Consider the following 25,814-nt stretch of genomic DNA (forward strand, 5'->3'; position numbering starts at 1 on the left):
TCAGACATCATATAACCAGGCATCTCACGGCCCAGTCTTGTCTCATCAGAATGCCATGTCATCAAACTTCTATGAATTTGTGTACCCTGAACTAATCCATGTGAAGAAATTCCTATTATTAGTGCTAAATGTTTATTTTGTTAACTTCAAAATGTGTCCCTCTCTCAAATTAATTTTGTATTCTAGATTTACCATGCCATTTGCTGTCTGCTCATTCCGTCCAATGACTTTTCAAAATTTCAAAAGGACCAAGGTATTTTGGGGGCTCTGTACTTTTGTCTATTTCTATTTGTGAAATACTTATTTTATTTTAAATGTACTGAGTGGTTGAAAGTGATTGTGTAGAAGTGCAAAAAGTTCAAGGGGCAATCAAAGATCTGGCTCCTTTCATTTTTAACACACAAATGGATGAACACAAAATGAAAGGAAGGAGAAATAAGCTAATACTTTGGAGAAGAAGTTAAACTAATACTTTTGGAGTGAATGATGTTGCTCTCAGCTTTTCTGATTATTTCTCAGACTCACAGAAAGATGATATACTGCGGCGTGCATTTTGCCACGATGGAGAGCTTCTTCATCGTGCGGAAAATAGCAGACCAGTCCAGAAACTGAATGAATTCATCATGTCAAGGCTATTCAGGATCGCATACACTTCAAGGAAGTCAACCCTTATTCTTCTAAACAAAACAAGTTCAGTCTGCTCAATCTTTCCTCAGGAGAAATATTGCTCAATTCAGGTGTCAATCTGAGTAAACCCACTGAACTGCCTCCAATGCACTTACATCCTTCCATAAATAGAAACTAAAACAAGATACATAATCTTATGAACTATTTGCTCAATCTCAGATGTGTTGAGTTTTTTGGAGGGTTACAATCATGAAACCTCACTGATTCTCTTGCTGTATCTTACCAAACTTGCTGTACCAATTGTCTTCCCCGCCGCATGGCATCTCTCCCATCTGATTTCAGCCCTATTTTACTATGTGCCCTTCCAGAACAATTCACCGCTCACTGGGTGTCTGCTCAAAGACAGACCTTCTTTACATCTGTACCATCTTTGACAATCTTGCATTGTTCCTTACTGGCAATATCATGGTATAGCAGCCACAAAGCTTCACTGTTCATGGACACTGTTGATATGGCTGACACTCCTTTGCATATACAACCCTCTCACCCTGGTCACTGTTTAACCAGTACACCACAGAGTTTACCATTGCGTAACTACATTCCGTCTGAACACTCTCCAAGCCAGCGTGACCCTGACCAATGTAGACTGGTGGCTTATCGTTGTACATAAGGGAATCTCAAAACTAGGCAAACAACTGGAAATATACAAACAGAAATGTGAACTTTTATTTTCAGAAAGCAAAATGTAAATTTGCCTTTACAACCAGATTTAGGAATCATGACCAAATAATTAAAAAAAAGAGTCAATGATTACCTGCTGCTGCCACTCTCATCCATTAGAAATGGGTATCAGTCAGGTTCTGTCTGGCCTATTATACTCTGCTCTACCACGGTCCTGCTTAAAGAGTGGGCCGCATCGGTGAGCGGTTGAGCAATGGTGTCATCAGCCATGCTGGGTAGCCTTTGTACCTCAGTAACCAGCCTTTGTAAGGCCTTGGATCCTAAAGTGCACCAGGTATGTTAGCATGCTCCAGGAGGTAGGAGAGAAGGTTGCTGTCAAAGTACCAGACAAATACCTCCAGGAAACGGTAATAGTGATTACAGATCACCTGGACATTAAAGAAGAGGAACCCCTTCCTATTGATGAATTCTGTCGCTCTGTGATAATGCTTTCTCAGAGTCATATGCGTGCAGCTGATAGCAACTGCCATAAGGGATATTCACTATGTTCAGGAAACTCCTGAATCCAACTCCCAGGCTAAACACTGATGTTGTCTTTGGGAATAAAATGAACCGATGTGACCTTACATAGATAGCAATGGTTATGATCATGATGTTTTTGTACAGAGATCCCAAACCGGTCATCCATCACTCCCTGGAAGGAGTCAGTTACAAAGAAGTTCAGTGTAGCAGTGACTTACGCAGGCGCTCACAGAAGCCAATCTCTAACTCCCGCAGCCCTCCGGTCCCATTTCTGGTAAGTTTCATCACAGTGTCCCAGGACATATGAAGCCTGCATTGATGAGGCACCTCACTCATCGCCAGGAAATGGAGGGGAGGTGGGGGAGGTTTAAGTGGCTGCTCCTGGGCTTGCTGCCATCTGTGTTTGTTCTGCATCTGTCTTCAACTTATTTTGGTCACTGCCTTGTTATCATTAGTGGCTGGGTACAGCAATCTTGGTGTAAAAAGGACCAAATGTGGGCACAAAAGGAGCAAAAAAGTTTCTGAAATGTCAGGACAGTCATTAGTGGCGAACCTTGCAGAAGTGGCTATGTATACTTTCACACACACTGAGACATGCTGAGTGCAGATAATGGGGGATATATATAATGTCGCACCAACTGAACATGGGCCACTTATTAGTGAGAATGTATCTACAGCACAACACTACCCTTCCAACCATTCACCCACATCTGCCATTGATCCCTCTCCCCATGTCTAGCCTTCAGAAACATGGATGGATGACTCATCCCAAATTTATCACTGTTTTTGATGATCAGCCCCAGTGCATGACTAGACACCCCATTTGCCGTGCCCATAACTCTTAGATTAAACGACAGGCAATGCCTCGATAATTGAGTCCTGTCGGGCCGACACATTTGTGAACAGACACCACCCTTCCCCACTGAAGTGCAACAGGATTCTGAGACAGTGAGTGTCCCAAATGGACAAGTAACTGAAACAGAAGTAAATCATCATGTGCAGACTGTGCCTGTAACTGATGGTATGGGGACACCCTAACAGACAACCTTACATAATCTGAACTGAGGACTTAGTCCTGAACAGTTGCTGCCGGATGCACTTTCTTTGAATTACAGTGGCTCAGTGGTTAGCACTGCTGCCTCACAGCACCAGGGTCCCAGGTTCAATTCCAGCCTTGAATTGACTGTCTGTGTGGAGTTTGCACATTCTCCCTGTGTCTGCATGGGTTTCCTCTGGGTGCTCTAGTTTCCTTCCACAGCCCAAAGATGTGCAGGTCAGGTGAATTGGCCATGCTAAATTGCCCATAGTGTTAGGTGTGAGTCAGAGGGAAATGGGTCAGGGCGAGTCTTCGGAAAGTCAGTGTGGACTGGTTGGACCGATGGGCCTGTTTCCATACTGTAGGGAATCGAATCTAATCTAATGTCGATCAGAAGAGGCCTCTCGGTCCATTGATTCTGCATTGACGGCAAAACTCCTTTAAGTCTACACCGTTCTCACTTTCTTGCACTTGGCCTCTAGCCTTGAATGTTATGACATTTCAGTAGCTCACCCAAGTACTTTTTAAAAAGTGGGGGTTTCCTGCCTCACTTATCCTCCCAGGCAGTGCATTCCTCCACCCTCTGGGCAAAGTAAAATCTTTCCTCAAATCCCCTCTAAACTACCTGACTTTCACCTTAAAATTATGCCCATTTGCTATCAATCCTTTTGCTGAATTAATGTGCCTTGCCATGTAGGCAGTTGGCAGATTTGAAAGGTGTCACATTACACTCTCAGCATGCCATGCAGCAAGTTTTTCCCAGCTTCCAATGGCAAGACATTCTAACACTGACGAGCAGTCTTTGTGTCAGTGCTAAACAGCCCTTTAGAATAGTGATGACAGTCTTTGGCTCTCACTGAAGCACCAACGTGCTTACAGGCAAAACACGATAAGGTAAGGGTGATGGCAGATAGGTGTGAAATCAATGAACACTAAGAAAGCAAAGAAGCAGTCCTGTGATACAGTCTGGTTCATTGTGAGCTGGGAGCCTGTTCCTCTGTGCAAAGTGTTCCTGCTTCAGCCTTGCTGTAACCACGTTGTACCTTATGAGCAGTCTGCCTGTGTACCAGGAAGATATCATGATAGTCATGATGGATTGGCAGGCGCTAGATGCCATTCTCTGCAAGTGATGGGTACCACTGGTACTTGTTTACACATCAGACATCATAAGAAAACAAAACATTGCAGTTCTCTCTTTAAGCTTTGCCACAGCCTAGATTTTTATTGATGTTATCAAACTGCCCACTGATTTATGGGAGCTAAGATACAAGTGGCTGATTCACTGACAAGGTTGGCACAGTGCCCGTCTTCAGGAAATCACAGGTCTAATACGCTTAATTTTTTGTCATTTGAAGTAATTAGATGGAAAATAAAGCGCTGTGAGCCCTACCCTCATTTTCTACAAATACTGCTCCTCACAAAGAACGGCCAGTTCAGCAAGCAGCACCTAATTATTGGCAATCTGTCTGTTCATAGTTGAACCCAGTTCTGTCCACACTTAATTTGGCACTACACTTTTCATTAGTAATTATTAGACACATTTGTATGGTTGCTACAACTGGCGTTATGAAAGAAATTCACTAACAAACACACAGAGTGCTGGAGAAACACAGCAATCCTGGCAACATCTGTGGAAAGAGAAACAGAGCTTACATTTCGAATCTAGTATGACTTTTCTTCAGTGTCACTGGGTCAGAACCCTGGAACTCCCAAGGGCTGAAACTACTGAAGAAGGCTGCTCCCCACAACCTGCTCAAGGAAAATTAGGAATGGCCAATAAACACTGGTGTAGCAAATAATGCCTACATCTTGGGAGTTAATAAAAAGTAATACATAATTATTTACTTAGATATAGAAGATGGGCTGCAGTTCACCTGCCTACCCTCCGTAATATGCAATTGAGCCCAGGAGTAGTTGGCAAGATGTGGGCTGGGCATCCTCCTCATTATACATCTAATGCCACCACAAACATGCTTGGCAGGGTCCTGCACCATGTTAAATTTATATTCAGCCCTTGGTCAGGATACTAAAACAACACACAGGAAAAAAAATGTATAATCACCAAAGGGCACTGCAAAAAAGTGTTTTGTTGTTTACAATAAATAACAGTTGAAAACAAATAGCTTAAACTATCTTTTGAACTGGGCTGTGATAAAGAAAATATATTCTGTTGATTTATTCTGTCTGATATTCATAAAGCAAAGATTTACTGCTGTCACTACAAAGGCATCTTCCTTAGGAAATCCAAGAAAATTTGTCAGAAAGTTCCACTTGAAATGACTGCAGTAAATCTTTGTCAATGTCACAGTCCGGTATAAAAGCAGGGAAGGCTCATGGTTTATTGCTTTGGCAAATAACAGAGACTGGAGAAAATCATGATAAGACAGGAAACAGCATTCATTTGCAAGAGATGAGGATTCCAAAATATCTACATCATAGATGGCACCCCAATTTAAACTATGCCTACTTGGGCCTCTGCCCAACCTAGCTAAGGTTTTGCAAGTTCAGGAAGGTCCCATCATTTAATGCTGACTTCCCCTCACAAAGGAGTTTGTTAGGTATGTCAATGCATTGTTCCTATGTGCGAGTTGGGAGCAAAGGATTTAAAATTGCATAGGTTAATTAATAAGCACCATCATTAGGTGGTTAGTGGTGAATTAAGCATACATTTTAATTCAATGCTTTGAAGTGACTGATTGTATAGTTAAGGAGAAATCAGTAGCTGAGGATTACATGGAAGCCATTCAACAGGCTTGTTGGAAATATGAAGGTGTTTCAAAACCCAGCAATCTGGATAAGAAGTTGGTGTATGGATAGGAAATATGGAATTAGGGTGGATAGCTGTTGTTCTGATTGGAAAAGGTTTGGTACAAGTCATTCTCCTATAACGCCGTAGTAGTGTTCCAGGGAAACCTCACTTAGTACAAAATTGCTTAATTGAAATAATCAGGCCTATGGGAAAGTGAAGTTGGAGCAGACCAGCAAAAACTATCACTCAAATCGCTCAAAAATCACCCAAAAAAGTCTAATGCAGAGTATAGTACAGCCTAAGTGAAGGTTGAAATCATATTTATTAACAAAAGTCATTTAACACTGTACATGTAAAAAATGTAAGAAAGCTGCTCTCTGTACAGTACTCTCACAAAAAATTGCTTTCTCAGCAGCTAACATTGACATATGCGCAGGACAGAAGAACGCCAGTGCATGCACTGAACAGCACAGGGATTTCAGCACACACATCGGCACACGAACTGAACAAAGTGCGTGAATTGATCCCATCTGGAATTGTGCTATTGCCAACAAAGGTAAGTGTTCTTCAAAATACTGTTCCCTAATTCTTCAGCAACGTTTTAGCCAAATCACGCTGCAGAAACATGTGTTATGCCAGAATTACCTGAATATCGCAAGGAATTTTTTTGCTGGATTTGTGTTTACAGATTTTAGTGCAATTGCAAGGGGACAGCAGAACTTGCAACAATTAAAAAGGTATCAGAGGTTGCTGGATGAGCAAAATTGGTAAACATAGATCATCTGGAAATCAATGTGAATAAGTGTGAGGGACTACAACTTTCCAGTTGAGCTGGATTATACTTTGAAAAATATAGCCAATTTACAAAACTCTACGATTCTCAGTGGTCAAAGTTCCTCAAAAGTATTGCCAACTTTCATGCTAAAATTAGAGATTTAGGTTTGGGGACCCCAATCCCCTCAACCTGACTGTCCCACACTTCTGCTGAGAACATTGGACTCCTAGCTGGAGAAGATTTTGATGTTCCCGTATAGGCCATTAAGGATTGGAACCACTACTAAGCATAACCACTGGAAGGCTGTTCTTCTCCCTTGATACACTGGCCTTTGAATTTACGTTGCACCTCTTGTAGGCCATGAACAAAAGGATCTCAACATTGGGATATGTCTGCTATCACGTCTCTTTGCAGATGGCCAGTAAGAGCTTAGTAGTGGTTCCAATCCTTAATGGCCTATACGGGAACAACTAGATCTTCTCCAGCCAGGAGTCCAATGTTCTCAGCAGGAGGATGGGACAGGCAAGTTGAGGGTGTTTGGAGTCCCCAAACATAAATCTCTAATTTTAGCATGAAAGTTGGCAATACTTCTGAGGAACTTTGACCCCCAAAACATTTAGCTAAATCATACCATTGAGCTAAACGTTGTTCCAATTTAGCCAGAATAGTTCAGTTCCATATCACGAACTTGTGCTTATGTGTAGAAACAACAGTAACATTTCTTACCTGGAGACAAAACCCATGGGTTTAAGCTTTTCTATGGCACTGTTTGGCAATGGATTCAGCAGATCACTGACCCGAACTCTGCCAGCGGTGCCAATCCCAACAATAACCACACCCAACATTTCAGTATACTGCAAATAAACACAAAATGTAGTCAGAGTTAGATTAAATCTGTCTTTTCTTGATATCAAGTATTTTGCTGTCAATGTAAAACCTGTAATATGAATCATTTATTCTATCAGCTGTTTAGCAGCTAGAAATATGCACAAATTAGATCAACCAGAAATTGTATTTTCAATGATTATATTTAACTAGAGTTAGCCATCCTATATTTCTTTCTTAATTTGAATTGAGGATTTATGCAAAAAGCCTCAAGTTATATCAGCTGGCATTTCTTCCTAAACCACTACAGCTTATGTACAATTTCCCCCAACACCATATCCTTCAAATTTGAGAGAAATTGAGTCATAGAGATACACCACATGGAAACAGACCCTTCGGTCCAACCTGTCCATGCCAACAAGATATCCCAACCCAATCTAGTCCCACCTCTAGCACCTGGCCCATATCCCTCCAAACTCTTCCTATTCATATATCTATCCAAATGCCTCTTAAATGTTGCAATTGTATCAGCCTCCACCACTTCCTCTGGCAGCTCATTCCATACATGTACCATCCTCTGTAAAAAAATTTGCCCCTTTGGTCTCTTTTATATCTCTCCCCTCTCACCCTAAACCTATTCCCTCTAGTTCTGGACTCCCCGACACCAGGGAAAAGACTTTGTCTATTTACCCTATCCATGCCTCTCAATTTTATAAACCTCTATAAGGTCACCTCTGAACTTCAGACCCTCCAGGGAAAACAGCCCCAGCCTATTCAGCCTGTCCCTATAGCTCAAATCCACCAACCCTGGCAACATCCTTGTAAATCTTTTCTGAATCCTTTCAAGTTTTACAACATCTTTCTGATAGGGAAGGAGACCAAATAATGTTGTCTTATTAAAATTAATTGACATGGCAGGGGTCTTGGAGGCGGTGAGGTAGGAGGTGGGAAGGACATTTAATTAGGCAGAGCAGGGGTGATCCTGAAACCGTGTCACTATTGCCAGAACTAAGTTCTGGGAGAGAAGGTCCAGAATCCACCTTCTTATGCCGCTGCCAATTGACATCCTTCTGTGACCATTCAGTTAGGTATAATCCAGCTATAAGTGGACCAGCCGAAAAGTGACCCACCTGAGAGAAAAGAAATGTCAATGCTAGTTGTCAGCTTGGTAGGTGGCTGAGGAGGTCTTGACCAAAGTCATTCAATGCCTGAGCAAGGGTAATATATCAGACAGGACATGGCTGCTGACAGTCAACATCCTGTCCTTGCTTCAGATTTCCCTGACTCCCTCTGCTGGCAGAAGCTATGGGTGTCTGTACAACACCACTGAGTGCAGTGGCTTCAGACCTTCAATTAGCCAGCAGCTTCTGACAGAGAAAGCTCTGCCCTTTCAGAATCTGCTTTCAGATGAGGCTCTTAAGTGCTTGATGGCAAAAGATATGATAGGCCTTCTTTGTAAGAGTCAACCTAGGCACCATGCTGCTTTTGCCATTTCCCATGGCACCCATCAAAATCAGCAACATTTACCCAGTAAATGGCAGATAATGACACAGTGCAAACTGAAAGCGGCAGAGGATTCAGGGCATAGCTACATATGAAGGCCATGTTGTAGACGGCGTCTGATCATTTTCCAAAACATTTTAATGTGGGCATATAACATTTAAGTGGGAAGATTTATTATGGAGGTAATTTTGCCTTTGTTGATTTGCATTTGAACTATTCAAAATAAACAGAACTCCAACATATCTAAACATGCCTATTAAGATGTGGGCTATTTAAATTAATATAATGGAGTCTTACAGGCTACATGTAAATTAATGGAAATACAGTGTTAAAGTTTATATTTACTCCAAGCGATCCATTTTTGGTGGTGTGACCTGCAGTAGGAGCATGGAGGTGAAACCTGTTCCAAGGCCTCAGAAGCAGATGCAGGTTGGGAGACAAGAGCATCTGCTGCAGGATTGGTGGGAGTAAAGCCTACACTGGGAATATAGGAAGAAGTCTGCACAGAGAGCAAACCGCCTCCTCATCTGGGAGTCATTGTAAGGTTAGGAAATGATAGTGATGCTGCAGTGGAAATGGGAGAGGGAGGGTGACTACTAGGAGGAAGTTAATTTTATTCCAGTGCATAGGCTTTTTCATTTTACACCTAGCAGCTATTTCTCATCACTTGAGAATGACGTCAGTTTCTGCCTGCTCTTTGTGCAAGAAATGCAGTCGGATATCACTTTACCTTTCTATACATAGCCAAGCACAGGAAATTATTGATATGTTCTCCTCAGCCTATTTGTGTCTGCATAATTAAGAAGTGCAAACAATTAGGTCAGAAATGCTGAGTATAACATTTAGTATATTTTTTAAGGTCTATAGTCTTTTCTTGTTAGTTATTGACTTGGTAAAAATCAAGAAGGATCTCAATCACATAATTATTATGGGCACAAAAAGAGGCCATTGGCCCATCATACCTGCTCCAGCTCATTAAATGAACATCATTACCTCATGCAAATCTCCTTTTCTTTTCCCCTACTTCCATGCACATTATTTCTTTCCAATGCTCTTTGGAATGCCTCAACTGAGCCTGCTTCCACCACATTTCCAGGTATTGCATTCCACATCCTAATTACTCATGGCGTAAAATAAGTTTTTTTCCCCTCTCACCATCCTTGCTTTGTTTGCACATCACTTTAAATTTACACTCTTTCACTTGTTCCTTTTAAAAGCCAGAAGAGCTTCTACCTATGGAATCCAATTCATTCATGATTTTGTAAACTTTATCAAATTTCGTCTGAACTGACTTTTTTCTAAAGGAAAGTAGTCCCAACTTCTTTAATCTATCCTCATAACTGAAGTTTCTCATTCCTGAAACTATTCTTGTGATTTATTTCTGCACTCCAAGACATTCTGAATTTATGACTGAATTATATCTGCAATACTGTTGGCAGTGCTTTACAGCTAAGTATTATATTGTGCTAGTTTACTAGATTGCTACTGGCTCCTTAAATACCTGGGATTACTACATATGGTCGCAAGGCAATTAAAGTACAGGGAAGTAACGACTGTACAGTTTTTTAAAAGTCTGTAATATTGTAGGCGATGTGCAATTTCAGACTGTGGAACTAAAGTTGTATCACTTCCAACTTCATGTTTTCTCCCCCCATTTTTCATACAATTACAATTAAAATTGAAAAAAAGTGTTGACAAAAGTAACATGTGCAATTACTGTGTATGGAAGGTGTTTTGATGGTGAAATTCACCATCAGCTGACAAGGTAGCAGGTCATGGGTAGCAATAAAAGAGTCAAATAAAGAGGCTCTTCATTGTGGCCAATTTTTCCCCTGAACACCACTTCCACTACATAAAAGCACAAAGGTGGCAAAGTTGTTTTTTTCTTAAATTTACATTTCACTTGTAAATAATTCACATTATACTGGTTTTATTTTATTTAAGTATGCATTGTTACTGTTTGTTGAGACTAGCATAGTCAGAGAAATAAATATACTGGCATGCCTTGTCAGTTGCAGGGCAGTTCAGGACAGTTTCTTTCTTGTGGAAGAAAGAGTGTTGCACCTTTTGTTAAAATTCCTTATTAAATGTTCCTTTCAGTACTGTGTTTATGACTCTGCATGACATACCTAAACGTAGCAGACTGAGCTGGCCCTCCCTTCCATACTTCATTAAAGAAGTCCAAAAGTAACATCCAGGAGGTGAACTCAAAAACTATAAAGACTTTGTCAGCCAATAACCCAGATGGAGCTACACTTCGACACTACTTACCTTGAATTTTCTTACCTCAATAGACTGTCACCATAAATCAACATCACAATCTCTGCCCAACATCCATCTTCAGCCTTGCACCATGTCCATGACACCCTTTTCCACTCCTCCATACCCTCAACCCCAATTCACGACACCCCTCCCCCAACTGACTTGCATAACTGAAAAAGTTGAACAGGGTGCTGCTTAGCCATCATTCCATTTGTCTGTCTCTAACCTTATGACATAAATTTCCTTTGTTCTTGTTCCATTCACCCCTTGCTCAAAGCCTGTTACACTTCTAACTTTTCCCAGCTCTGATGGAAGGTCACAAACTCTGTTTCTCTGTATATACGGATGCCATCTAACCTGCCGAGTGTTCTCCAGCACTTTTTGTACTTTTATTATTGAACTAGATTTACTTAAATAAAACAGCAAAATACTGTAGATATAGGAAATCTGAAACAAACACAGAACGTTGAAGAAATTCTACAGGTCTGACAGCATATGCGGAGAGAAAAGTTTCAAATCAAGACCCTTCTTCAGAACTGAAAGGCTTGGGAAATTGGTTCCTTTTTATACTTTTGACAGAGACAGTTTTTGTTTTTAATAAGACGCTGTTGTCTCAGATTTGACAGCCAGATGGCCGAAGCTCTATTGTAGCATGCTAACCATAATCCTATATTTGGAGTTCCCATCTATACAATGATGGCCCAACCTGGCGAGGCTCTGGTCATTCAGAGATAAAATATCTGCTACAAATTGCCTGTTGGGATCGTGTTGAAGTTCCAATACATTGAGTGGGAATTTCCTTGGAAGTCTGAACTTCTGAAGTGCAATTTCCCTGCTCCACAGGCACTTGGGCAAGGTCCTGGCCCTGAATTAGAGTTGGACACTTTGCAAATGTCAAATGAACAAGTCCTAGTTTGACTCCTGAGTAACTGTGCAACTGATCCAACTCTAAGGCCTCCCACCAACAATCCTCTCCACATCCCTAGACCTTCAACCACTCAACCCGTCTATATCCCATGATCCAACTCTCCCCAAGACGCAAATTGTCCAGCTGCCCTTAGCCATTTACCTCAGCCATTCTGTCTATTTTCACATCTACACATTCTTCCATTTACCCTCACACTCACCCACATGTATCCACGAATATATTGAAAAGTGATTTAAATATCCCAGAATTTTACAATATCTTAGTGAATGCATACCAGAATATGACAGCCAATGTGTGGCTTATTAGTGATCCAGCTCTACGAGGAAGGAAACTCATTTAAGGTATGCTCTGCAATTAGAGTCATAGAGTCAGAGATGTACAGCATAGAAACAGACCCTTTGGTCCATGCCAACCAGATATCCCAACTCAATCTAGTCCCACCTGCCAGCAGCTTGCCCATATCCCTCCAAACCCTTCCTATTCATATACCCATCCAAATGCCTCTTAAATGTTGCAATTGTACCAGTCTCCACTACTTCCTCTGGCAGCTCATTCCATACATGCACCACCCTCTGTGAAAAAGTTGCCCCTTAGGTCTCTTTTATATCTTTCCCCTCTCATCCTAAACCTATTTCCTCTAGTTCTGGACTCCCCAACCCCAGGGAAAAGACTTTGCCTATTTACCCTATCCATGCCCCTCATAATTTTGTAAACCTCTATAAGGTCACCCGTCAGCCTCCGAAACTCGAGGGAAAACAGCCCCAGCCTGTTCAGCCTCTCCCTATAGCTCAAATCCTCCAACCCAGTCTGAAGGAGCTATTGGAATAACCGGCCAGAAATGTGAAGATCTGCGTTATTGGCAAAAATGTAGGAGCAGAGCAACAATACAATGCTGATTGCCATACCTCTGAAAGTTCAAGTCCATTGGCCAGATATTAGTGTCAGAAATCATATTTCCATCCCTAATCAGTTTAAGACGCACTTAACATTAAATGGCTTCTATACTGGGGATTCTAGGATGGGGGTTTTCTGTTACAAACTTGTTCAGGAATTCAAGAACAACTGCTGGAAAAACTCAGTAGGTCTGGCAGCATCTGCAGATAGAAATCAGAGTTAAAGTTTCGAACGAATGACCCTTCCTCGGAACTGATATTAGCTAGGAAACTTTCAGCTGCTGGTGAGTGTAGGATTAAGGTGCCAGAGTACATCAGGTCTGGGAAGTATAATGCTGACAGCAGATGTGTTGAGTCTAGCAGTAGATACGCCAGGTAATGGAACCCTCTGAATTCTCCAACTTAAATGAATTCTTTCAGAGGGTTACAGACAGAGGAGAACTGCCCATTCGGAAAATTAAATTTCCTTATTAATTCCCATAAAGTCAACAACATCTGTGATTTTGCAATGTGCAATTGCTGTCTACATTAATGATGCTGTGGCCAATTTTTTTTTTGGACACTGATCTGACTTCCAGAACAATAATCACTGTCTTGTTGAATTGGTGTAAATGGTTTATATTAGTTATCTGGCTCCAAAAGCATCCCCAAACCATCTGTGGATGAATATGTCACAGAAATGTCCTGATGTTTCCCCTAACATGGGACAATAAAAAATCTACTGCAGCAATTGAGTAGGCAGTGATTTGCCCTCGAACAGCCTTCTTCATTGAAAAGTTTAGATTAGTAAAGGGAAATCTAGATTAGATTACAGTAAATCTGTTATTAAGTTAGCTCACTGAGCTAGAGGGTTTGTTTTCAGATGTTTCATCACCATACTAGGTAACATTATCAGTCAGTGTCTCTGGTGAAGCACTGGTGGTATGGTGACAAAACATTTGAAAACAAACCTTCCAGCTCAGCAAGCTAACTTACATACTTATCATTAACGTGAGCTACAAATCTTCTCAAAAATCGCTGTAAATCTATATCATACTTTACAATCCAGAACAGTGCAAGGAAGTCTTGTTGTTTTGATCAATTTCCATGGATATTACAATAGATACAGGCTGAAGTAATCGCTTGTTGTCAATGTTGCTAACCTTGGAGGAAAGCATCTGACAGATTGCAGAGTCATTCAGATACATGGGTGTATATTTTCCACTGTTTTCTATTACTAGTCAGAAAAATCAGCCAGAGAATAAAAATTGGAAACTAGCAGATGGACTCTTCACTGAGCGACATGACCCCCCTACCTGTTATAGTCCAATCTGCAGCATATTGCATCACAAATATTAGCAAACAGAGGAAAATACATTATGTCGAGATTGGTATGTTTTTCTCCTGATGTTGGATCTTTGCTCTTCATTTCTGTAGGGCGCGTCTGAAGAACAACAAAACTTATATCAGACGCAGATATTGTAATAAGCATTTGAAGCCACAGAAGCCTAAGTATGCCCCCTACTGCCTTTTCCTCCAGGAACAGCCCACATTATATTTCTTTTTAAACAGCTTTCTATAAGGTAAACATATTTAAGATGTCTAAAAAATAGCAATCATTGGTATGCACTCAGCCATACTCACATTCTTTCATCTGAGCAGACCCATATGCCACTGTGATTTTAAGTACCTTTTAAAAAAAATCAGGAAGCATAAGCCTTCTGGCTGATGTTCACACTTGTTATAAACTGAATGGTACTAACAAAGAAAAGGATCTCCAAGCATTGCAATGTATTAAACATCATGTGCTTATTGAGCCAATGTTAGGAGACTTCACCCAAGAAAGGATTATGAGGCAGCATGCTACCTCAATGAGTCTTGTAGATTGCTTAAATTCCAAAATGGTCATCTTGTTTTTTCCTTTTTAACACATTCCAGAAGTGGCATGGCACCTACTACCACTGACTATCTCCTCTCTGAAATCTGTGCTTCATTCTAATCCTTGACTAAACACAATTGCTTGGTCTTTCTTGGTATGGTACGATATCCTCACTTTGCATTTCCAAATAAGGCCTCAAGGTTCATGCCAGTTCAGCCACATTGCATTTCCACAGAAAATGTCTCTCTGCTGCATCAGCATTTGTGTTTCTGCAGTTTAATTTTCTTTTAACCACATTATTTTCTTGAATAAGAATAAATGAAAAATGAATCTTAACTTCATAAGCAGTAATCATATAAATCATTTAACTAAAACTTCTCCCCTTATTCTAATCCCAGTTGGAACTTCATGTGGATTTACAGGTTAACTCATGTCATAGCTGAAAATGTGTTGCTGGTTAAAGCACAGCAGGTTAGGCAGCATCCAAAGAACAGGAAATTCGACATTTCGGGCCAGAGCCCTTCATCAGAAATGAGGAGAGTGTGCCAGGCAGGCTAAGATAAAAAGGTAGGGAGGAGGGACTTGGGGGAGGGGCGATGGAGATGTGATAGGTAGAAGGAGGTCAAGGTGAGGGTGATATGCCGGAGTGGGGTGGGGGCCGAGAGGTCAGGAAGAAGATTGCAGGTTAGGAAGGCGGTGCTGAGTTCGAGGGAATCGACTGAGACAAGGTGGGGGGGAGAGAAAATGAGGAAACTGGAGAAATCTGAGTTCATCCCTTGTGATTGGAGGGTTCCCAGGCAGAAGATGAGGCGCACTTCCTCCAACCGTCGTGTTATGATGTTCTGGTGATGGAGGAGTCCAAGGACCTGCATGTCCTCGGTGGAGTGGGAGGGAGAGTTAAAGTGTTGAGCCACGGGGTGGTTGGGTTGGTTGGTCTGGGCATCCCAGAGGTGTTCCCTGACGAAGGAGGGTGTCAGTGGGACCAGTTCAGCCACTGACACCCTCCTTCGACTGACTGAACTGGTCCTCACCCTGAATAACTTCTCTTTCCAATCCTCCCACTTCCTCCAAACTAAAGGAGTTGTCATGGGCACCCGCATGGGCCCCAGCTATGCCTGTCCCTTCGTAGGATATGTGGAACAGTCCATCTTCCGCAACTACACTGGCACCACCCCCCACCTTTTCCTCCGCTACATCGATGACTGTATCGGCGCTGCCTCGTGCTCCCACAAGGAGGTTGAACAGTTCATCAACTTTACCAACACCTTCCATCCCGACCTCAAATTCACCTGGACTGTCTCAGACTCCTCCCTCCCCTTCCTAGACCTTTCCATTTCTATCTCGGGCGACCGACTCAACACAGACATCTACTATAAACCGACTGACTCCCACAGCTACCTGGACTACACCTCCTCCCACCCTGCCCCCTATAAAAACGCCATCCCATATTCCCAATTCCTTCGTCTCCGCCGCATCTGCTCCCAGGAGGACCAGTTCCAACACCGCACAGCCCAGATGGCCTCCTTCTTCAAGGACCGCATATTCCCCCCAGACGTGATTGATGATGCCCTCCACCGCATCTCCTCCACTTCCCGCTCCTCCGCCCATGAGCCCCGCCCCTCCAACCGCCACCAAGACAGAACCCCACTGGTTCTCACCTACCACCCCACCAACCTCCGTATACAGCGTATCATCCGCCGTCATTTCCGCCACCTCCAAACGGACCCCACCACCAGGGATATATTTCCCTCCCCTCCCCTATCAGCGTTCCGCAAAGACCACTCCCTTCGCGACTCCCTCGTCAGGTCCACACCCCCCACCAACCCAACCTCCACTCCCGGCACCTTCCCCTGCAACCGCAGGAAATGCAAAACTTGCGCCCACATCTCCTCCCTTACTTCTCTCCAAGGCCCCAAGGGATCCTTCCATATCCGCCACAAATTCACCTGCACCTCCACACACATCATCTATTGCATCCGCTGCACCCGATGTGGCCTCCTCTATATTGGGGAGACGGGCCGCCTACTTGCGGAACGCTTCAGGGAACACCTCTGGGACTCCCGGACCAACCAACCCAACCACCCCGTGGCTCAACCCTTTAACTCTCCCTCCCACTCCACCGAGGACATGCAGGTCCTTGGACTCCTCCATCGCCAGAACATCATAACACGACGGTTGGAGGAAGAGCGCCTCATCTTCCGCCTGGGAACCCTCCAACCACAAGGGATGAACTCAGATTTCTCTAGTTTCCACATTTCCCCTCCCCACACCTTGTCTCAGTCGATTCCCTCGAACTCAGCATCGCCCTCCTAACCTGCAATCTTCTTCCTGACCTCTCGGCCCCCACCCCACTCCGGCCTATCACCCTCACCTTGACCTCCTTCCGCCTATCACATCTCCATCGCCCCTCCCCCAAGTCCCTCCTCCCTACCTTTTATCTTAGCCTGCCTGGCACCCTCTCTTCATTCCTGAAGGGCTCTGGCCCGAAACGTCGAATTTCCTATTCCTTGGATGCTGCCTAACCTGCTGTGCTTTAACCAGCAACACATTTTCAGCTCTGATCTCCAGCATCTGAAGACCTCACTTTTTATTCTAACTCATGTCATACACAAATTGCCCCCAACAGAACCCACACCAACCATTCTGTGACATTTTACTTGGAATAACACATTGCCAATCTACCTGTCCTTGAGAAAGTGGAAAACTGAGCATTATGTCTCTCTGCCACTGATACCCATCCTCCTAACACTTCCCAGCTTGCTTTAGGTAAACAATGGCTTCATCACACAAGTAGGAACAGGAATTTCCCATTTTCAAACATTTGAGAAGGTAAGCGGTCTTCTTGAACTGATTCAGTCCCTGTGCAATGTCGGCACATCTACATTGTTGTTACAGCGAGTTCCAGAATTTTGACTCAGCAACATTGTAGGTATTAGAGCTAACTACCAGATTAAAATGGCTTCTGCTTGTTAGCTTAAACTTTTTGTGAAATTGGGAAATACCTGGACATTTATCTTCTCATTCAGTATTCAAGACGTGCTCTCAACAAAATCACCACCTGCATGTTCCCCTCCAAGTCACACACCAGTCTGACTTGGAACTCAACTACAATATCTTCACCTCTTATTAGGCAAAATCCTAGAATTCCTAGCCTAGCACCATTGTGGGCATATTTAAAGCACATAGATTATGGTTCAAGATGACAGCTAACCACATTCTCAAAGGTAGTTAGGGATTGGCAATAAATGCTGGCCTCACAAATGGTGTTTATGCCCAATCAATGATTAATTTAAAAAAGGTTAGTTTTATGTAGGCCCTGGTTTAACTTTCCAGCCCTTTTGATGCCTTCTTGTTTTACTTATGGTAGAAATATGCCACAAAGGCCATGGATTTTCATCCTCAGTGATGCTGCTCATCATGAATAAGCAATTTAACTGTAGATTCCTGAAATAACTTGTCTGTTTCTGAAATGCCCAATCGCCACGGGTGCTGCTGAAAGTACTGTATCTCGCACCAGCAGATGCATCAAGTTTAGTGCAGGATGATGAAGATATACTGAGGGAAAATGGAGAAGCGAGATACACTGTGCGGGTGGTTTACTGTAGTGTGTTGCAGCCTGATAAGAAAGGTTCTCTCTCTCAGTTCCTCAACCATTTCATAACACCCTTTCAATTATTATTAAGTATTAACCAAGCACTTGAGGAGTTTAATAAATTACATTATAGGTTAATTTTACTGACATAAATTTAATACTAGTTTTAACATTATTTTAGTAGGACAGGTACTATTGATATACTTTAACACAGGGTAGGAACTTTGAACAGTTTGTAATACCTGATTAACACATTTCAAAAAAATCAATTAGACTCTAGATGCTCCATGTTCTACATCACATCCAACAGACCAAAATTCCTTGTCTCAAGTCAGGCAGGAACATTCAATTCAAATTTAGCTTTCTTTATTACACAGAACTTTATGCCACAGAAGGAAGGCACTCAGCCTTTGGTGCTTCTCTTAGCTTTATGAAAGAACATAAGACAGGAATAGGCCATTCATTTGTTCTCGGAGAAAGTGAGAACTGCAGATGCAGGAGGTCAGAGCTGAAAATGTGTTGCTGGAAAAGCGCAGCAGGTCAGGCAGCATCCAAGGAGCAGGAGAATCGACGTTTCAGGCATGAGCCCTTCTTCAGGAATGAGGCCATGTGCTCCCACGAGGAGGTTGAACAGTTCATCCACTTTACCAACACCTTCCACCCCGATCTCAAATTTACCTGACCATCTCAGACTCCTCCCTCCCCTTCCTAGACCTCTCCATTTCTATCTCGGGCGACTGAACCAACACAGACATTTACTATAAACCGACCGACTCCCACAGCTACCTAGACTACACCTCCTCCCACCCTGCCCCCTGTAAAAATGCCAACTATTATTCCCAATTCCTTCGTCTCCGCCACATCTGCTCCCAGGAGGACCAGTTCCAACACCGAACAACCCAGATGGCTTCCTTCTTCAAAGACTGCAATTTCCCCCCAGACGTGATCGACGATGCTCTCCACTGCATCTCCTCCACTTTCCCGCTCCTCCGCCCTTGAGCCCCACCCCTCCAATCGCCACCAGGACACTGGTCCTCACCTACCACCCCACCAATCTCCAGATACATCGTATCATCCGTCATCATTTTCGCCACTTCCAAACGGACCCCACCACCAGGGATGTATTTCCCTCCCCTCCCCTATCAGCATTCCGAAAAGACCACTCCCTCCGTGACTCCCTCGTCAGGTCCACACCCCCCACCAACCCAACCTCCATTCATGGCACCTTCCCCTGCAACCGCAAGAAATGCAAAACTTGCGCCCACACCTCCTCCCTTACTTCCCTCCAAGACCACAAGGGATCCTTCCATATCCACCACAATTCACCTGCATCTCCACACACATCATTTACTGCATCCGGTGTACCCGATGTGGCCTCCTCTATATTGGGGAGACAGGCCACCTACTTGCGGAACGTTTCAGAGAACACCTCTGGGACACCCGGACCAACCAACCCAACCAACTCGTGGCTCAACACTTCAACTCCCCCTCCCACTCCACCAAGGACATGCAGGTCCTTGGACTTCTCCATCACCAGGCCATAGCAACACGACAGCTGGAGGAAGTGCGCCTCATCTTCCACTTAGGAACCCTCCAACCACAAGGGATGAACTCAGATTTCTCCAGTTTTGTTATTTCCCCTCCCTCCACCTTGTTTCAGTCCCAACCCTCAAACTCAGCACCACCTTCCTAACCTGCAATCTTCTTCCTGACCTCTCCGCCCCCACCCCCACTCTGACCTATCACCTTCACCTTAACCTCCTTCCACCTATCACATTTCCAACACTCCTCCCCCAAGTCCCTCCTCCCTACCTTTTAGCCTGCTTGGCACACTTTCCTCATTCCTGAAGAAGGGCGCATGCCCAAAACATTGATTCTCCTGCTCCTTGGATGCTGCCTGACCTGCTGTGCTTTTCCAGCAACACATTTTCAGCATTCATTTGTTCTAACATTCACACGGATAATGTATGACTTAATTCCCACTTTGGGTAAGCAGTAAGAGCTATCCACTTAATCCTGTCACCTTATCTTTTCCATATATTTATCCACTTTCATTCTTCAAACTATTATGAATTCTGCTTACACCTTTGTTTCTAGCAGGTCCAAACTGCTAGAAACAACATACAATTTTACATGCATTTTGTAGTCCCGGCACAATGAATTGTGCTGTGATAAAGGTCTAACTTTCCTTTCTTTCACATAGCTTACCAGAAATTACTCCCATTCTCATGGCTTGTCATTGGTTTATGTTAGAAGGATAGTTTGGACATGTTATGAATGCACCATCATTGGCTATCAGATCTTGGAATGGGACTTAGACTCAGACCTTTTGGGTCAGAGGCAAGGTGCTATCACTGCCTTTAACATTGTGTTACCTCCGTCAGCAAGATTTCAACACACACCTTATCAAATAACTTTTGTAAATCCAGATAGACAAGTTTTTCTGCATTTTCTTTATCAGTAGATCACATTACTTCCTCAAAAAAAGTCAGAAAACTTCCCTTTTACCTTAATGAATCACTGCTTCTTCTACTGTCCTATCAATTTTTGCCCCTCAATCAACATGACTAAAAAATATAATTTGTCATTATCACACCAATGTCTCTGGGAGCTTCACTGCACCACATTTTCTATATAATAAGGACAACACTGCCAGAAGCACTTCATTGACTGTACCCTAGAAAGACAGCACAGAAGACCACCTGCAAGCTCCCTATCAGGCTGCATACAATCCTGACTGGAACGATACTGCCAGTGGTTCTCTGTCACTGGGTCACTATCCTGGCACTGTGGGTGTCCTTGCAGCAATTCAAGAAGGCAGCTCAGCACCAGTTTCTGAAAGGCAAGTAGAGATGATCTAACCACATATCTTGCACACATAATGTGTTTAAACATTATAGCTAAGTTCGGTGCCCATAGGGAGTGCCTCAACCGGGACCTTGGGTTCATGTCACATTACAGGTAATCAACATTGCACTACACACATAGACACATAGATATTCCTACACACACACACACTCTCTCTCTCTCTCACATACACACAGACACAGGTACACACAGACACCCACACACACCCTTATAGACACACACACTCCCACCCCCTCACAGACTTAAGACACTCTGCACCCACTACACACACACACACACACACAACCCCCACCCCAGACAGACAAAGACACACACACACCTATTTTGTGGGGTGAATTTGTACTTGCAGAGTTACATTGCACTTTGCTCAAAAACTGCCTGCATTCATGTAAAACTCTGTTATCTCACTTTTTCGATTAGAATCAATCTAACCATCAGGTCATAGACAGAGAACACAGGGGGCTAACACCTTCAACATATTGTCTAGCTATCACCATTGTTAACAGCTAACCCGAGAATGCAACTTTTAAAAGGGTTTTGTGATTTACACATGAAAGTGAAACTATCACTGTATTCTAACAGATGAAAGGTTTAACAGACAATCAATTTTTCCATGTATAATTTCAGTTACATCACACTGTAAATTTTTGCGATAAATTCTGTCACGATCGAACCCTCCACTATCACCTGATGAAGGAACATCGCTCCGAAAGCTAGTGTGCTTCCAATTAAACCTGCTGGACTATAACCTGGTGTTGTGTGATTTTTAACCCCAGTCCAACACCGGCATCTCCAAATCGTGTTTTAACAGTAATATCATAAATTCCCGTCTCTTTACTACAATAAACGTACTCTATGAATATTCACACTCACCTCCTGAAAAGCTTATGCAAACTGTTACATAAAGTTTCACTCTTTAGTAGATGCAGGCGCATCCTGAACCACCTGACTCTCTGTATATCCCATAGACCGTATTCCAATGACGTCAGAGCGCAGACGTCTTGGCCGCCATTATCCCCGTCCCTGGCAGCAACTGCAGGATTATGAAAATGAGACTGACCGCATCTGGCAGTATTTTGTATTATCACTGTCTATATCAGCAATGAACTGTAGCATCCACCTTCTAGCTGCACCATCAGCCGTGTGACTGGGAGAACAACGCGGCGAATGGGCGGCTCATCCATTATCCTGCTGAAATTAACCTTGGTTCACCGGCGGGAAGAGTGCATCTGTTTATTGGATGAAACGCATTCTTAACTATCGCCTTGAATTTGTCACGCACGTTGATTCGCAAGTTTTAATTTGTTTTTAAAAGTGTGTTTTTAAATTTGACGTTCAGGACATATTTTGATACCTTTTTGGACTTTAACCAATGTCGCGAGATTGTCAATAAAGTTATTGTGAGAGTGACAAGATGGCGCTCTGCATGTTGTGAAGTTTTGGTGATTCAATGTGAGGAACCTGATAGCGTTTTTATTGTTGTTACAGCCTGTAGCAAAGAGACAGGATTAAATCTAAGGTCATCGTGACTTGTCTTCACTACAATAACTCGAACAGGTAATTCCAGTTTAACTTTCCACACATGCTGCCTGTGAATGTTTCCATTTTTTTTAATTGAACATTTGGCAGGACACTTAGCTTTGTCAAATTGCCAGCTTTCCCTTTGGTCGTTCTGTTGCAAGGAGCATCAGGATTAACCGGCAATTTAAATCGTTTCTTTATGCGGTTTCTTCTTTAGTTTCGGCATCCTTCCTCTCCTCTCCTCACCGTCCCGCTCAAATCCCCCACCGCCAAAAAAGGCCTGAGGCTGATACGGTAGATAACAAGAACAAGTCGAATAGTCAAAGCAGGCAAGAGCTTGGTAGATAAATTAAACTATTAATTTAAGATTGATAAATTAAACTATTTATTTCAAAGCAAGCGGTCTGAGAGGTAAGGCAGATGAATTTAGGGCATGATTGGGAACATAGCAGTGTGCCACAAGGATTTGTGCTGGGTCCACTGACCATTTATATAGGTGGTTTTGACTTGAATATATGCATTTTGTTAATAAGTTTGCAAATTACACCAAAATAGGTGGTGTAGTGGACAGTGAAGAACGGTATCTCAGAGTTACAACTGGAGATCAGTTGGGCCAATAGGCTGAAGAGTGGCAGATGGAATTTAATTTAGATAAATGTGAAGTGTTATGTTCTAGAAAGGCAAGTCAGGGCAGGAAGTATATAGTTAATTGTAGGGCCGGGGGAATGCTGCTGAACCATGGGACCTAGGGGTGCAGGTGCATAGGTCACCCCTCAGCCTCTGACACTCCTGAAGAAGGGCTCATGCCCGAAATGTCGATTTTCCTGCTCCTTGGATGCTGTCTGACCTGCTGTGCTTTTCCAGCAACACATTTTCAGCTCTGATCTCCAGCATCTGCAGTCCTCACTTTCTCTGTGCAGATGCATAGTTCCTGGAAAGTAGACTCAGAGGAAGACAGGAATGAAGAAGGTATTTTGCATGCTTGCCTTCATTTTTCAGAGCATTGAGTATAGGAGTTGTGGCTGTACAGAATGTTGGTGAGGCCACTTTTAGAATACAGCATACAATTCTGGTTGCCCAGTTATAGGGAGGATGTTGTTAAAGTTGAGAAGGTGTAGAAAAGATTTACAAAGATATTGTCAGGACTGGACGCTCAGAGCTATAGGAAGAGACTGAATAGGCTGGGACCTTTTCTCCCTGGAGTGTCGGAGGCTGAGTGGTGACCTTACAGAGATTGATAAAAACATCATCATGGATAGGGGGAATAGTCTTTATTTAAAGGTAGTCATTCTCACCTCACCTCACCTCTGCAACTTTATTCTCTTTTCATATCTGGACCAATGTTGTATTAAGATTAGGAGCTGAGTGTCCTGTTGGACACTGAGCTTGGCATCAGTAAGTAGGTACCTGCTTTTGTCAATGCTGCTTGATGGCTCCAAAAAACCCAAAGAACTTCAGATGCTGGAAATCAGAAACAACAACAAAAGTTGCTGGGCAAACTCAGCATCTGTGGAGAGAAAGTTCTTCAGAAGTAGTTTTGCTTTCTCTGTTTGGTTTACCAACTTGCTGAGTTATCCTAGCAATTTCTCTTTTTTATTTCTACTGGATGGCTCTATAAATAATTCCTTCAATTACTTTGCCTTCCATTACTTTGCAAATGACCGAGAATAGACTGGAGTAGCATTTGGCTGGTTGGATTTGACCTGCATTTTTGATAGGAGTTAACCAATTTTTCCACATTTACAGATGCCAATGTTGTATCTGTACTGGAACAGCTTGGCTAGAGTTACTGCACACAACTTCTGTATTACTGCTGGAATATTGTGAGGGCCCATAGCCTTTGCACTAACCGTTTCTTGATGCCACGTGGAGTGAATTGAATTGGTTAAAAACTGATGTGTGACGCTAAGGATTTCAGGAGAAGGCCAAGCTGGAACATCTATTTGTGGCTGAAGATGTATACAAATAGCGAGTTTTGAGAAGATTTATAGCTCAGGTTGAGGTTCTGGATGTAGGTTTGCTCACTGAGCTGAAAGGTTCATTTTCAGACGTTTCGTCACCATACGAGGTAACATCTTCAATGAGCCTCTGGACGAAGCATTGCTGATGATTCCTGCTTTCTACTTACATGTTTGGGTTTCTTTGGGTTGGTGATGCCATTTCCTGTTCTTTTTCTCAGAGAGTGGTAGATGGGCTCTAACTTGATGTGTTTGTTGATAGAGTTCCGGTTGGAATGCTATGCTTCTAGGAATTCTCGTTCATGTCTGTTTGGCTTGTCCTAGGATGGGTGTGTTATCCCCGTCGAAGTGGTGTCCTTCTTCATCTGTATGTAAGGATATTAGTGAGAGAGGGTCATGTCATTTTGTGGTTAGTTGATGTTCATGTATCCTGGTGGCTAGTTTCCTGCTGTTTGTCCACTATAGTGTTTTTTACAGTCCTTGCATGGTATTTTGTAAATGACATTAGTTTTGCTTGTTGTCTGTACAGGGTCTTCCAAGTTCATTAGTTGCTGTTTTAGTGTGTTGATGGGTTTGTGGGCTGCCAAGGGATCTGAATAATCTGGCAGTCATTTCAGAGATGTCTTTGATGTAGGGGAGAGTGGCTAGGGTTTCTGGATGTGTTTTGTCCAAACAAGCAGACAGAACACGTCCTGAAACCCTAGTCACTCTCCCCTATATCAAAGACATCTCTGAAATGACTGCCAGACTATTCAGATCTCTTGGCATCATGGTAGTCCACAAATCCACCAACACACTGAAACAGCAGCTAGTGAACTTGAAAGATCCGATACAGACAACAAGCAAAACTAATGTTCATTTACAAAATACCTTGTAAGAACACTAACAAACACTATAGTGGACAAACAAGCCACCGGGTTACATGATGTGTAACACTATAGTGGACAAACTAGCCACAAAACGACATGACCCCCTCTCACTAATATCCTTACATACAAAGGAAGGACACCACTTCGACTGGGACAACACATCCATCCTAGGACAAGCCAAACAGCAATACGCACGAGAATGTCTAGAAGCGTGGCATTCCAACCAGAACTCAATCAACAAGTACATTGACTTGGACCCAATTTACCACCCCCCTGAGAAAAAGAACAGGAAATTGACATCACCAACCCAAAGAAACCCAAATATATAAGTAGAAAGCAGAAATCAT

At 42.9% G+C, this 25,814-nt stretch overlaps 2 protein-coding genes across 7 annotated transcripts in view; one reads left to right on the forward strand and one right to left on the reverse strand.

Annotated features, from left to right (window-relative positions):
- blvra (biliverdin reductase A) overlaps positions 1-25,814 on the reverse strand; it is a 74,758-nt gene that overhangs the window by 26,933 nt on the left and 22,011 nt on the right. The window contains exons 1-4 of one of the 5 annotated variants that reach the window (XM_060824864.1): positions 22,474-22,919; positions 21,993-22,348; positions 14,097-14,224; positions 7,117-7,244 (exon numbers count right to left, since the gene is read on the reverse strand). In XM_060824864.1, coding sequence (XP_060680847.1) covers positions 7,117-7,235 — 119 coding nt within the window. In that variant the 5' untranslated portion in view covers positions 7,236-7,244; positions 14,097-14,224; positions 21,993-22,348; positions 22,474-22,919. Of the gene's footprint in view, positions 1-7,116; positions 7,245-14,096; positions 14,225-20,953; positions 21,047-21,806; positions 21,837-21,992; positions 22,349-22,473; positions 22,920-25,814 lie in introns of those variants that run through there. The other 4 variants (XM_060824862.1, XM_060824861.1, XM_060824866.1 and 1 more) reach the window with 4 other exon arrangements.
- LOC132815747 (cytochrome c oxidase assembly factor 1 homolog) overlaps positions 6,153-25,814 on the forward strand; it is a 67,525-nt gene continuing 47,863 nt past the window's right edge. Inside the window, exons 1-2 of one of the 2 annotated variants that reach the window (XM_060824868.1) lie at positions 6,153-6,171; positions 22,608-22,676. The gene's annotated coding sequence lies outside the window, so the exon portion shown is untranslated. Of the gene's footprint in view, positions 6,172-22,111; positions 22,434-22,607; positions 22,677-25,814 lie in introns of those variants that run through there. The other variant, XM_060824867.1, reaches the window with a different exon arrangement.

Source organism: Hemiscyllium ocellatum, chromosome 5, assembly GCF_020745735.1.
Source record: "Hemiscyllium ocellatum isolate sHemOce1 chromosome 5, sHemOce1.pat.X.cur, whole genome shotgun sequence".
Lineage (NCBI taxonomy): Eukaryota > Metazoa > Chordata > Chondrichthyes > Orectolobiformes > Hemiscylliidae > Hemiscyllium > Hemiscyllium ocellatum.